Genomic DNA, 15,082 nt, shown 5'->3' with positions numbered 1-15,082 from the left:
ACATATTTACAAGAATATTTACAAAGTTCCGAGTGTTGTTACAAATTTCTGCAGACATTTAAGAGTATTAAAACTTTACATCTGCAGAGGTTTGAAAAAAATAATATTTCCTACCTAGTCGTTTTTACAGTATATATTTGATCCTTTTCATGAATTGTAGAAATCTGTGTAACGTAATCTATCACTTTATACTAAGAAAAATACCGAAAGGATTTTGTAGATTCTTTACATGTTTTATTTTTAAATTCACTGAAGAATGGCGTCAATATAGATCTCTTCTCATTTCGCCGGATATGCAATACTATGTATCCCTCCCTCAATGTTACTATAGGTATTTCAAGTTCAGGGAGGGAAAAACATAAAGGATTTCTTTATGGTGCTAAGGCATTTTGCTAATTTTAGAAACAAAAAAAAAAACGAGTGAAAAAAGGTGGGACCGCGATGGGCACGAGAGGATATGGAACAGAAGCTATAGCAAAGTGGAGATAAAACCGACTTGGAAAGTAGATCAGAATTTTTCATTTAATAGGTGTGTGTGTGTGTGTGTGTGTGTGTGTGTGTGTGTGTGTGTGTGTGTAAGTAGTAAACAATAAAATATATATTAAAAAAACATATATAAACAGATGAGCTATGCAAATTTATTTATATGAAATGCACAGATAGATATGAGATAGACATTGAATAGATAGATCCATATGATATATTCTACAGATAGATAGGTAGGTAGATAGATAGTTAGATAGTCAGATAGATATCATTACACACTCGGACACGATTTCCCCAGTTTCCTCATGTTCTAAATATCCGAAAACAACAAATAACATTTTACAATCAGCAGATAAAAACTAATCAGAGCAATTAATGCGCAGATAGATATATTAATATAAGAACTGATGATACAGGAGTTTACGGCGCACACAATATACTAACATCTACCCCGAATTACACAACCAGACCCTACCGGCACACACACAGTTAAGTGGTACGGGCCCTGGCAGGTGAAGGGTACTTTTAGTACTTGGCATTCTTGAAGCTCAGGCTCTTAACTGTTCAAGTGCCGAGGAAATACGGATAAGTCACTGGCAGCTCGAGTCAATAAAGGCCGAGGCCTATGAATCAAAGCCTCCACACGGTTACTGCTAATTCCAACCGGTAGAAGTTATCCAAAAATATCCGCAGCATTAAACATATAGAGACAAAGTCTAAAGTCTTCCGAACATCAGGCATGTTAGACGACACGCTCGGAAATACAGATAATACAACTTTTTAAAAAAGAAAAAAAACTTCTACTCTTGTAACAATGTGACATATGGGCTTGGATACATTTTGTGACAAGCAGGACAGCACCGTGGGGTATATAAAAGTAATGTGATGTATAGACTGTTAATCAGACGGCCATTTAATAGGGCTTTAAACTGAAGATTCGAGACCCACAGGGATTTCTAATAGTAAATGGCACTAACGTCCATCATCCGCGTTATTGAAAACCTATCATACATCATCTACGACGTGTCTGCGCCCTTACGTTTTGACTCTTGCAGGCTTTTACATCCATTACCAAGTGCATTTCTATAGATCAGACCGCAATCACGCCTAATGTGCAGAATTAAATATTCAACCACTTCATTACATAATTGCCCATGTATCAGGTAGGTTTCTTGTAGCAGTGTCCCGAGGGTTGGAAACTAAAACCAAAGAGCCACTGTTTTACCATCACCTAGGTAAGGCCGTGGCCGCTGCCAAGAATCCATCGCCACATTTTGGCGCAAGGTCTAGCTTAGAGACTGAAACCACAAAACCGGGTGCCCTTGTTCTACCATCACCTATATAAGCCTATAGGTGACGGGGACAAATCTTGATCACCAGATTGACTATAAAATAAAAAAAGTTACAAAGTTTCCAAAGAGTTGCAAAAAGTCTAAAAAGTTAGAGAAAGTGGACTTACCTGCTGAGTGCACAAAGTATGCCAAGTATAGGTCGAGTTCCTTGACCGAAACTCCTATGTGGTGCGGCTGTACGCACAGCCCGGGGTTAGAACACTGAGGAGATTTTACAAGACGTTCGCCATCAGTACTTTCGAGTGGGATACCTTTAAATAAAATCACCATGACCAGGTCCAGTCTCCAGACCTTGTCCGCTTGTCGGAGGCAGTCAATCCTTCTCATTTTTCCTTTCTGGTCAGGGTTGGAGAGAACGCAACATGCCGGCTTTTTCCCTGTAACGGTGAGTACAAAATCCTCCCGATATTCCGGCCTAATATCTTTTCTCAGCTTGGCCAGGAGCCGCGATGCCCATTTCTGTTTCACCTCTGGTTTTTCGCTCAGTAACTCGTCCTTCACGGCTCTTTCCTCCTCTTTTGACATGCGTTTTTCGTGTTTTTTGAAATATTTTCGCTTTCGGGCTTGGAGGTTGAACCACGTGTAGGCGAAGGCTCGCACGTGCGGCAGAAGTGCTTCGATGAAGGGATGGAATTCATCCTGCAGAAGAGGAAAAACACAAGGAGAAATATTCCTATGAAAAAAGCGTTTTGAAAAGCCAACAAATTCTTATTATTGGCCGGAGACGTAACAGACAAATAATTATATTGTAATGTTAGAGGGACGGAGGCAAAGTCGGAAAGGCTCGCATGGCAGGAAGTCACTCTGGGGAAAGAGAGAGGTGAGAAAAAAATAAACTACAAAAATAAATAAAGCAGAAAAATAGCTATAAAATTCTGCAAAAAAAAAACCACTATAAAAATACAAATATTTAGATTAGTGCTATGGTGGTAATTTCGGACAGTATCTCGCTTCCTACACTTTCTATACCTTTGCTACTACCTTCCAAAAATTCCAAAAACTGCAACATTTTAAGTCGGAGTTGCAGAAAAGTTAGTAAACTCATTGGAAAAGGCCACAAATCAATAAAGCTGTAAAAAAGTTTCATGTTATTATAAAAACTACATATGATCTTTTACGAGGCCAGAGAGATGGGAAGAGACGGATTCTTCGCGCCACATGTACTTGTAGAATTGGCTCTGAATTATGTATTACATAATTAAAACACGTATTTAATTTATACCTGACCAAAGATCACACGTTATCTCCAGATATTGAAACCCGGCGCCGTTCAAAGCGAACCCAAACACTCAGCACCCTTCAAGAGCTGAACAACTCACTTACTTAAAGGGACAGTACACCTTTTTTTTTTTTTTTTTTTTTTTTTAATTTGTCGATGTTACATTTTGTTAAAGTACAGTAATACAAGCCTTCCCGGAACGAGTAAAAAAAATAATAAATTGGGATTAAAAAAATATTTATCCAAAATAGCTGAAACTTAAAGTTCAAAAGGAAATATGGATTTTTAATTATCTATTTTTTTATTAAATTTTTTTTTATTAATTTTACTCTCTATTGTGCGCTCTATTTAATATTGATAAATAATTTTAAAAAAATAGCAGAAAAGGGTTAAGCGTCCAGACCTTCAAGTTTGTCTAGTTTTTTCAAAAAGTATGCAAAAAAACGACGAAGTCTAAACTTTAAACTATTTAATACAAGAAATATTTTTTTAGCTATTAAACCAACTGGTTATGACAATAAATCATATCTGAAAATACGTCCTAAGTATTTTCTGAGCACCTATTAACTATCCGAACCGAAAGTGATTAAATACAAATATTATACCTGCGTGCAAAATGTAACCAACAGTTGTACACTCAGGGAAATTACTATTATTTATTTATTTTTTATTAATTGCAACATTGTTTCCTGCAGGGAAAACTTTTTTTTTTATTGCAATTCTTTTTATTATGCTAGTTCAAGTGCAACCACCTATTCTATGAAGCAGGGCCTTCACTTAGACAAGAAGGACGAAGAGTTTGCACAGGAAATGTTTTATTTACTTCTAGATGAAGCTTCGAAAAGAAGAGAATGAACTCAACTTTGTAACCTAAGCATTAAAAATTCAGCAGCTATGACTAGACAACTGTTCCGACCTTAGTTTTTAAGCTGCCAAAAAAAAAAAAAAAAAAAAAATCAGCAAAAAAAAAAATCTAAACAATTTCTAAGCTTCAGATAAGCAGGTTACACAAACATGCTAAGCTGCGGCTGACCTCGGCCCATTCTCACTGGACTAAAGCCCCAACTAAAAACAAAATTCACTTTCTGCCACATCATAAAAACTTTTCCTTTAGAACAGTGTCTAAAAGTTACGTTCGATGCAAAAAAAATAAAAAATAATCGATACCATCCTGACTGTTTCCATTCCTCCCTATTCAAGTATTTTCCAGCACAATTATTCAGTTTTTAGTAGTTAAAAAAAAAAACAAAAAAAAAAAACAGACACTTCGCAAAACAACATGACACATCATAGAGGCGACCCGGAATAAATGACACCTAGAGAAATATTTAAAGAATTTTTTTTTTTTCACAATACATGGATCCTATGACTATACATATGACTCTTACAAGGTTCGTGTTCCTGACTCCCCCTTCACCTATATACAGAATACAATCTCAGTTTAACCCACCTACTGCCAAAAAAAAAGAAAGCTCTGCAGCTATAAAAATCATGGAGGAGGAAAAAAAAAAAAAAAAAATCACAATATATTTAAATGCAATTTGTATAAAAAGTGCATAAAAGAAGAAATCGTGTAATAAATGCTATTTAATAGAAAAGCAAGGAAAACAATGCAATAAAAAGTAGAAAAAAAAATCCTAAAATGTCAATGAATATACTAAAAGTTCATTTTAGGTCACGTTTTAAGTCGACATGAAAAGAATGAGGAATTAGCACACTCCCAAGTCCGACAATAAAAATCTTACAATATTACACACAAAAAAAAAAAGACGGGTATTTAAGGAGACGATGAAAAATAAATAAAAAAAAAAAAAATTAAATTAAATATAAAAAAATATATAAATGATGTAGCTATAGTAAAATGTACAATACTGCATGGAATAAAAAGCATTAACATTTTATAAAGGATGATAAGACGGTATATCAAGATAATAATAATAATTTAAAAAAAAACTTTTCTAAGGCACGTTGCTAGTTCTTCTTGCGAACATGTGCTGTAATTTCACATGTGCATGTAAGGGTACAGTATTGTTAGGCCCAGGCAGGCAGCACATAAATCACGTTTTACACTAGATTATTTTTTTGCTGCAACTTTAGCTAAAATAACAATTAGGGGTAAAAAAAAAAAAAGTAAAATGATTTTTTCATCACTTATGGATTTTTTTTATATCCCATATATCGAGATAGTGACATAAATGCCATTAAATTCAGCACAGCTCGTCATCGGGGCTCTATACAGTAACATATACTATATGCTCTCGGCAAGTCTGACAATAACTTCCAAAATGCTATTTTATAATTACAGGTTACGCAAAATTATTTCTCTCACACCCCTATCCCAAAGGCTACAAGAACTCCAGACATGGGATAATGCTTCGGCGATATAACAATAAAAAAAAAAACGGACACGAAAAAAAATAATAATTACAAAAACAAAAAAAAAAATAGACATGAATCCACTGTACCCAAACACTTGTAGCTGGCCAACCAGGAGTGACCGGTGGCAAGGATCTAGATCCAGGAATGAAAGTGGAGGCTCCATCTACATCACCTCCTGTGCCCATTGCCAACCCAAGTGCCATGACCCCCCCCAACATTGCCCCACTGCACCCGCCTGAAGGAGAGGAGATACTACCACAGATCTTGAGCCGCATAGGGTGATATCTGCCTGGTAAAAAAAGTTGCACGTAGAATTCATCCCCCTTGTGTGATAGTCAGCGACCAGAGGGGGAGAGAGACAGATCTGAACTGCCCAGAGAACAGAGACAGCACAGCCAGGACCGGCCCCCACACACTGACACACACACACTGACACACTCACTCTGCAAGGAAATCCACCAACATATTTACACACTGCTCTACAGCTAACTAGTCCAAGTAACCAGCTCACTATGGAAACGTGCACCAGTACCGGGCACTACTGTGCCAACGGGCACACACAACTAGCCAGCTCAGAATGGAGATATGCACAAGTGCCAAGCACAACTGTGCCAGTGGGCACACAACTAGCCAGTGACTACACACAACTAGCCAGTGACTACACACAACTAGCCAGTGACTACACACAACTAGCCAGCGGGCACACACACAACTACATGGCACACACAACTAGCCAGTGACTGCACACAACCAGCCAGTGACTACACACAACTACATAGCACACACAACTAGCCAGTGACTGCAGACAACTACATGGCACACACAACTAGCCAGCTCAATATGGAGATATGGACAAGTGCCAAGCACAACTGTGCCAGCGGGCACACACAACTAGCCAGTGACTACACACAACTACATGGCACACACAACTAGCCAGTGACTGCACACAACTACATGGCACACACAACTAGCCAGCTCAATATGGAGATATGCACAAGTGCCAAGCACAACTGTGCCAGCGGGCACACACAACTAGCCAGTTACTACACACAACTTCCCAGCGGTCATGCACACCTACAGTACATGGCACACACAACTTACCAGTCACCCTTATACCCAGCTACCTTGACACCCAGCAAAGTATGACTTTAGTCCCCTTTCACTACCCCCACGCATATTGCAACAAAATCCAAAAACCCAGCACACCCATACAACTGGCCAACTCACATGCCCACTGCAATGCACCCCATGCCAACTATATCCCACTACAACACATGCAAACTAAAAAAAGACACAGCTAGCTACATTGTATCCAACTCTCATCCCCAGCCTGCCCTGCACCCAACACAGGAGAGAAGGAAAGCAAACACTAAGCAATGCCCCTTCACATAGACTGTGCCCTGCAAGCAGCATGACACATGATGCCCATTATACTGCAATCCAGTGCCTGGGCAAAGTGGAGACAGCAACACCCAGACAGCAGGGACAATCCTCAGCAACTATCTGCCATGCTCACACACACAGTGAGTGCCCCCAGGATTGTGCCCCCAGGATTCCTGCACTGTCTGGCCAGCACACTCCTTACAAGCCAATGGCAGCAGCAGCACTGCACTTCATCCCTCCACCAGTGACACTTCCCAGTGCCAATGTCATGGTGTGTGAGGATCATTCACCCTGGAGGTGCTGCAGTCTAACAATAGCCCCAGAGCTGTGCCCACATCCCCTGGCATAGACTGCAGGGCTGCCAGTGCTTGGCATCTCTCCCCTCCAGACACGTGGAGACAGCCCAGGGCAGATCCCTGATGAAAGTGCATTAGTAGCAGAGGCGCCATGAGCCATGTGCCCGCAGGCTGGTAACTCACCTGGGTGAGGCAGAGCGGGGAGTACATGCTGCCGGAGAACACTCGGTGGCCGGGACACGATCAGGCTTCTCGCTGCTTCTCGCTTTCACATTTCCAACTCTGCAAACTGCCGCTGCTCCTCCGCTCCATGAGCTGAACTTTCACCCCCAGCCCGTGCACAGCGCCCCCCGGGGGTGCCCCCCTGGCATTCGGTGCCGCCGGTGCAGGAGCCGCTGTGCCCTGGTCCAGTCCTAGGCTGGGAGCTGCTGGCTGCAAAGCAGGAATAACTTTCCGGATACTGCAGCTCTCAGGCACCCAACCCCCACCCAGTACTGCCCCCCCTCCTCCGATCACAGCACCGGCGTCTAATCATGCAAAAGGGCCGATCAATACATGAAATGGGCTCTATCAGACCTGGGGCTGGCAGTGCCCGGGCCCGGGGCTGCTGGGGGAGGCGTTAACCCGCGCGGTGCCAGGGGCGCTGCGGGGAGAGCGCCGGGAGGGCAGGGGTTAAATGGAGAAGTATGCAGAACTCTCTGCGCTCTCTTTCCGGGACCTGCGCCGGTCCCCTCCCTCCAGGCTCCTTATGAAATAAGATTTCTCACAATGGCACCGGCTCTGGGGCTTCTCCTGTCCAGAGAGGATCGAACAGAACCGCGGATATTGGATGGGGAGAGGCGCAAGGAGCAGCGGCCCAAGGAGCGGGGCGGTGCGGGGGCGCAAAGTGCCGGCAGCGGCCGGGGATTCACCAACACCGCGCTCAGCGATCCATTTACCAGGAAATATTATTCTAAAACAGCCAGAAGAGATTCTACGCTGGAACTTGTAGTTCTCCACCAGCATACCCGACAGCTAAATGTCGCCAGCCTGCAGCACTTTATTGAATATATATATACACACACACACACAGAATATATATATATATATATATATATATATATATATATATATATATATATATATATATTCAGTATTTTTATTTCATAGTTTTTAGTATTTTTAGCTTTGGCACGCTGGTACTTGCAGTTCTACAACTGTGGCAACTGCTACCATCAAGGCAGGAGCGCAGCCTCGGTATATGGCAGCTCGGCTTTCACATGAGCTTATTAGGATGGGAATTATTAGTGGATCTTACAATACGATTCCAACATAGAGGGATGTCACTTCTGCTGCAGTGTGACTCAGCTGTGGGTGGCATGGCATGCTGGCACTTGTAGTTCTACAACTGCAGCACTTTCCATACTGAATGTCAGTGTGAAGTTTTACGCTGTACTACTGCCTAGAATGCTGACACTTTTAGTTCTACAAGTATGGACGTGCTGTCTTTACACACAACAGTCCATGGCACCCAGGATGTTATAATGACTGTTAGGCCACATTCACATGTTCAGTATTTTACATCAGTATTTGTAAGCCAGAATCAGGAGAGAAGGTGAATAGAAACATATTCACCACTTCTGTATTTATCACCTGCTCCTGGTTTCGGCTTACAAATACTGATGTGAAATACTGACCAAGTACTGATAGTGTGAATGTGGCCTTATAGAGTTTCTTCGTTGCATAAGGATCACTTTTCTTGTACCTCAAATTATTGCTCCTAACATCAAGGCCATGTTCCCACGATCTGGAAGTAGCAGCGTATTTTTGCTGCATCCAAAGCGCTGCCGTCTATTGAACGCAGGTGAATCCACGTGTTAATTGAACCGTGCGGATTTACCACATCCAATACACTTCTATTGATTACATTTCTGCTATGGAGACCAGCATCTCCGCAAGAGAAATTAAAACGCTGCAGTCTTGATAGACGCACCGCATGTCAGTGTCCGTGAGTGATCCACAGGCGACTACGCACACACAGTGGACATGGCATTTCTAGAAATCCCATCCACTATGCTGTTACAGCTGTCCGCAGGTTTGACGTTGCATAAATACGCCAAACGCACAGCATTTCCTGGTCGTGAACCCTAAAACTGCAGTTTACATCTGACTTTTTTTTTTTTAAATAGGTTCTACTGCAAAAAAAAAAAAAACAAATAGCAATATGCACAATTTTTGGATACATCTCCTTGAAGGGTAACTATGGAATCAATTCCCACCAGCGTTTTCTTTATCAGGCTGGAAAGAAAAAACGTTGGATGGCCGGATCAATAAAAACAAGGCCACAGTCATGGGCAGTTTGCTAATTATTTTGAGACAACAAAGTATCATGAAACATGTTGAAACGTTATATCCTGTATATGGCAGAACAAAAGATATCTTGATTTTCCATCATTTTTACACTGGCAGCATAGGCATAGCCTAGTATTTCACGGCAATCTGGCACCTGTAGTTCTACCAGTACAATAGGACTCCTTTTTTCTTGATTTTAGGAAGCCATAAGTATTGAGCCAATCAATCATTTCCAATATGGAGCAATGCAATGTGTAGCAAAATGTACGTTGTAAAAAAACATAAGAACCCTGCATTGCAATGCATCACATACCGGCTCATATTCAATATTAACCAGACAGCGGCACCAAACAAAAACTCCAGTCTGCATTTTTTGGCATCCCCGTTCGGGTCACTCCTGTTCATCTCAGGCCTCTTAAACTTGTAGCGATTTTTTTTTTTCTGCTCTCCAGTCTCTTTTCTACTCATTAAACCCCATCTGTTTAACTATTAGTATTTTCAGGAAATCCAGGCGAGGTGCTGGAAGGCCACAGAATTATTTTTGCTTTTGGCTAACACCCCCACAGGCTTTCCATGTTTCCTAGATACTAGATTTTGGCTCTCGTTCTGACTTTTGTCCAAGCCACAGAGAAAAGTTATCACACAAATTACTGTCTAAAGTATACATGAAGTCTTATAAACTCCGAGAACCTCGCTCTGCCCAACTATTAAACACTTGGAAGCAGCAAGCGCCAAAACGAGATCAATGTGTTGTGCACCCAAAAAAAATTAAGGCGGCACTTTAAAAGAAAAAAAAAAAGGCAAAATAAGAACAATGGTTTAGGCGCTTCAGCGAAGTTTCGCCTCCAGTTTGAGGATAGCTTAGTATTATGTTTTTCAAATGTATCAACACTATGGATGAATAAAGAAAAGACAATTTTTCACGTAAAGTTGGAGTGCAGCCTTTTATCCCGTATACATTCTATGTATCTATTCTATATACATATTTATTGTGTGCACCTGTATCCGGGGGCGTAACTACAACAGGTGCAGGGGTTGCAATCGCACCCGGGCCCTGGAGCCTGGGGGGCCCTAAAAGTCTCTTTGGTCTATAGAAAAAGACTATTGCTATTAAAATATTTGGGGGCCCCCGTTGAAGCTTTCGCATCGGAGCCCATGAGTTTCAAGTTACGCCACTGCCTGTATCTATATTTGTACATACACATATATATCTATATATATAATTGTCTAAGGGTCACTTCCGTCTGTCTGTCCTTCTGTCACGATTATTCGTTCGCTGATTGGTCTCGGCAGCTGCCTGTCATGGCTGCCGCGACCAATCAGCAACGGGCACAGTCCGATTAGTCCCTCCCCTACTCCCCTGCACTCACTGCCCGGCGCCCGCTCCGTAATCCCCTCCACTCACCGCTCACACAGGGTTAATGGCAGCGGTAACGGCCCGCGGTGTAACGCACTCCGTTACCACTGCTATTAACCCTGTGTGTCCCCAACTATTTACTATTGATGCTGCCTATGCAGCATCAATAGTAAAAATATGTCATGTTAAAAATAATTAAAAAAAAAAACCTGCTATACTCACCCTCCGCCGCCTTTACCGCTCCTCGGGAAGCTCCGGTGACCGCTCCATTGCAAGCGGCAGCTTCCAGTCCCAGGGCTGGTGTGCGACAAGGACCTGCCGTGACGTCACGGTCAAGTGACCGCGACGTCATCATAGGTCCTGCTCACACCAGCCCTGGGACCGGAAGCTGCCGCTTGCAATGGAGCGATCCCGGGAGCGTAGCGAGGAGCGGCAAAGGCGGCGGATGGTAATTATAGCAGGACTTCAACGGGCTATAGGTGAGTATATGTTTATTTATTTTTTTTAAGTCTCTATACTACTTGGCTCTGTGCTGTATACTCCGTCGCTGTGCAATATGCTACGTGGCTGGGCAATATACTACGTGACTGGGCAATATACTACGTGACTGGGCAATATACTAAGTGGCTGCACAATATACTACGTGACTGGGCAATATACTACGTGGCTGGACAATATACTACGTGGCTGGACAATATACTACGTGACTGGGCAATATACTACGTGACTGGGCAATATACTACGTGGCTGGACAATATACTACGTGGCTCTGTGCTGTATACTACGTGACTGGGCAATATACTATGTGGCTGGGCAATATACTACGTGGCTGGGCAATATACTACGTGACTGGGCAATATACTACGTGACTGGGCAATATACTACGTCGCTGTGCAATATACTCCGTCGCTGTGCAATATGCTACGTGGCTCTGCTATATACTACGTGGCTGGGCAATATACTACGTGGCTGGGCAATATACTACGTGACTGGGCAATATACTACGTGGCTGTGCAATATACTACGTGGCTGGGCAATATACTCCGTCGCTGTGCAATATGCTACGTGGCTCTGCTATATACTACGTGGCTGGGCAATATACTACGTGACTGGGCAATATACTAGGTGGCTGCACAATATACTACGTGACTGGGCAATATACTACGTGGCTGGACAATATACTACGTGGCTGGATAATATACTACGTGACTGGGCAATATACTACGTGGCTGGACAATATACTACATGGCTCTGTGCTGTATACTACGTGACTGGGCAATATACTACGTGGACATGCATATTCTTGAATACCCGATGCGTTAGAAACGGGCCACCATCTAGTATATATACTATATGTGTGCAAATACAGATGTAGCAAACATTATCTTGATATGTAACACACGACGTGCTTCTGAAATGACGGTAGTTTGCTTTATTTGTATATGGATATGTATGCGTACATCTGTGAGTATACATACTGTATACCGTATATGCTTGTGTCTGTGACTGTAATAGAAACATAAATATATTGTATATAAATAGAAAAATATTTAGAATTCAGAGTCCTCAGTGGTTGATACCTTTTAATGGCTAAGGCCGGGGTCACACTAGACCGTAATACGGACGAGTGCAATGCGATAAAAAATCGCATAGCACTCGCCCCAATGTTAATCTATGGGGCAGCTCCCATCATCCGATATTTTCTCGGCCGTATTCAGGATCCGAGTGAAATCGCAGCATGCTGCGATTGTCAGCGTATCTCGGGCGAGACTTGCCAATGAAAGTCTATTGGGGTGAGAAAAAAATAGCACAGCACACGGACCATCAGTGTGACTTGCGAGAAATTCTCAGGCATTGGGCAGGTGACAGGAAAGGCTCAGCCATTATTTGCTCATTTTGCAAGTGTGTGAGAAAATCTCACCATACGGATGTCACACGGATCATTTGATGCGAGAAAATCGCATCCTCGCACTGCACACGGATCACTGTTTTGGGAACATTGGTGCGATTCTCGTCCGTCAAAAACGGAACGTTTATTTATACGTTGTGTGTGTCCCCGGCCTAACTGAAAAGATGGTAACAAATTGCAAGCTTTCGAGACTACACAGGTCTCTTCATCAGGCATGGACTCCGAGTCTTTGCCTGAGGCCGGGGTCACACTAGACCGTAATACGGACGAGTGCAATGCGATAAAAAAATCGCATAGCACTCGTCCCAATGTTAATCAATGGGGCAGCTCCCAACATCCGATATTTTCTCGGCCGTATTCAGGATCCGAGTGAAATCGCAGCATGCTGCGATTGTCAGCGTTTCTCGGCCGAGAATCGCTAATGAAAGTCTATGGGGGTGAGAAAAAATAGCACAGCACACGGACCATCAGTGTGACTTGCGAGAAATTCTCAGGCATTGGGCAGGTGACAGGAAAGGCTCAGCCATTATTTGCTCATTTTGCAAGTGTGTGAGAAAATCTCACCATACGGATGCCATACGGATGTCACACGGATCATTTGATGCGAGAAAATCGCATCCTCGCACTGCACACGGATCACTGTTTTGGGAACATTTGTGCGATTCTCGTCCGTCAAAAACGGACCGTCTTTTTATACGCTGTGTGTGTCCCCGGCCTGATGGAGAGACCTGTGTAGTCTCGAAAGCTTGCAATTTGTTACCATCTTTTCAGTTAGCCATTAAAAGGTATCAACCACTGAGGACTCTGAATTCTAAATATTTTTCTATCTGCTGGCAAACACTGTACCAAGATATTTATCTTTCTTGTATATATAAATAGGAATACAATAATATTTTGACCCCAGCGTTAACGATAACACATTCAGTGACTGCTAGACTATCGTGTAGGGATTTAGTACAGGAATATAGTCACACAATAACTGTGCAGTCCTTCGTCTCCCATCGCCCTGCACACACCCTGCTGCAGTAACTTGCTCCATAGTAAAGTTTGAGGTTAAACTTGCTGTGAGGAGCAGCAGAATATTACATGGAGCTGGGAGGGGTGAGGGGGACGTGGAGGGGCCTGGGCTTTGTCTCTCAGTACAGTAAATGTCTCTCTCCCCCAGCAGCAGTGGCTCTTATTCCCCTCAGACTCTTGTGGTTTCCATATTATGTGAGGGAGGCTTTGGCGCCCTTTGTGCGCCTGTGAGAGGCCTCCATGCGCCCTCTAGGCCGACACTCCAGCCCAGGCTCAGCTCTCTGCTTCCTTCACACTTCTCAAGACACAAACAAAATAGAAAAACAAGGAAAAGTGGAAGCAAGAAAAAAAACAATTGCAAGAAAGAAAAAGAGGACAGGTCTCCTAGATGGTGGATCAGAGTCTGGAGCCACTGTCACGGGAGCTAGGGGGCAGCCATGGCCTAAGACAAGGAGCAAAGAATCAATTGGAAGCAAAAGATACAAATAAAAATGGCCTTTTATTGAGCTGTTTAAAGTGGGAACATGGAGGTGAGTCAGTCAGGAGTTACAGGGAGGCTGTAGCCTTGAATGCCCGCTGGAAATGACTCCTTCCCGGGCTTCTCCTGGCGCCATGCCCAAGAATGCATTTACAATCCGCTATATGGGAAACATATATACACATGCACTAAAGGAGCAGATTTACTGTGTGGTAAATATACACACAAGTGTGAGGCTGTGGCGGAGTATCTGATGGGGCGTCCTCAGTGCACCTCAAATTATCCAACACGTTCCATGGCGCTGCACAGAAAATACACCGATACGTGCAAATCCTTTACGTGATCTCAACCTCAACTCAATCACAGTCTAGAAAAGTGAAACTTTAGGATTTTAGAAATTCTAATATTTTGTATCGGGGCAGTCTAAACAGACGCTTCATAAAATGCAGAAAACCTTGTGATTGCACCTCTAGGTTATCATGTTGGGATTAGGTGGCAACTTTAGAAAGTTGGAAATCTCCAGTGCCATGTAACCCTCTTCTATGGATTTCAGGCCATGCAATGATTAATGGCTGATTTATAGCTGTAAGTGAAAGAATGTGAAGATCACAGTCTGGCTCCTAATTACAGGAGAAGGAGGGGACTGGCTGCCCCCCTCTATAGAGCTATAACTCACTAATGTATGGAGCTCAGACACTTGCCTCAGTCCTGTGTAAGAAGTATCCCATTTACACTGCATGTTACTGCACCAGCCATGACAGATGAGACCACTGAGGACTAGTGGCAGAATATGGATAATAATGTATCGATTGGAAATGTACACACAATGGAGAGATACACTGGAATAAGTCTATACACCCACTGCAAGGTATATA

At 42.8% G+C, this 15,082-nt stretch overlaps 1 protein-coding gene across 29 annotated transcripts in view; it reads right to left on the bottom strand.

Moving 5' to 3' along the window:
- The window catches only part of NFIA (nuclear factor I A), a 500,144-nt gene that overhangs the window by 307,599 nt on the left and 177,463 nt on the right, over nucleotides 1-15,082 (bottom strand). For 7 of the 29 annotated variants that reach the window (XM_069738156.1, XM_069738142.1, XM_069738143.1 and 4 more), the window contains exons 1-2: nucleotides 7,299-7,594; nucleotides 1,946-2,477 (exon numbers count right to left, since the gene is read on the bottom strand). In XM_069738156.1, the coding sequence (XP_069594257.1) occupies nucleotides 1,946-2,477; nucleotides 7,299-7,325 (559 nt within the window). In that variant the 5' untranslated portion in view covers nucleotides 7,326-7,594. Of the gene's footprint in view, nucleotides 1-1,945; nucleotides 2,478-5,522; nucleotides 7,082-7,298; nucleotides 7,725-15,082 lie in introns of those variants that run through there. The other 22 variants (XM_069738131.1, XM_069738132.1, XM_069738133.1 and 19 more) reach the window with 11 other exon arrangements.

Source organism: Ranitomeya imitator, chromosome 8 (assembly GCF_032444005.1).
Source record: "Ranitomeya imitator isolate aRanImi1 chromosome 8, aRanImi1.pri, whole genome shotgun sequence".
In the NCBI taxonomy this organism is placed as follows: Eukaryota; Metazoa; Chordata; class Amphibia; order Anura; family Dendrobatidae; genus Ranitomeya; species Ranitomeya imitator.
Note: the sequence above shows the minus strand (reverse complement) of the source record. Positions and strands in the feature narration are given on the sequence as shown.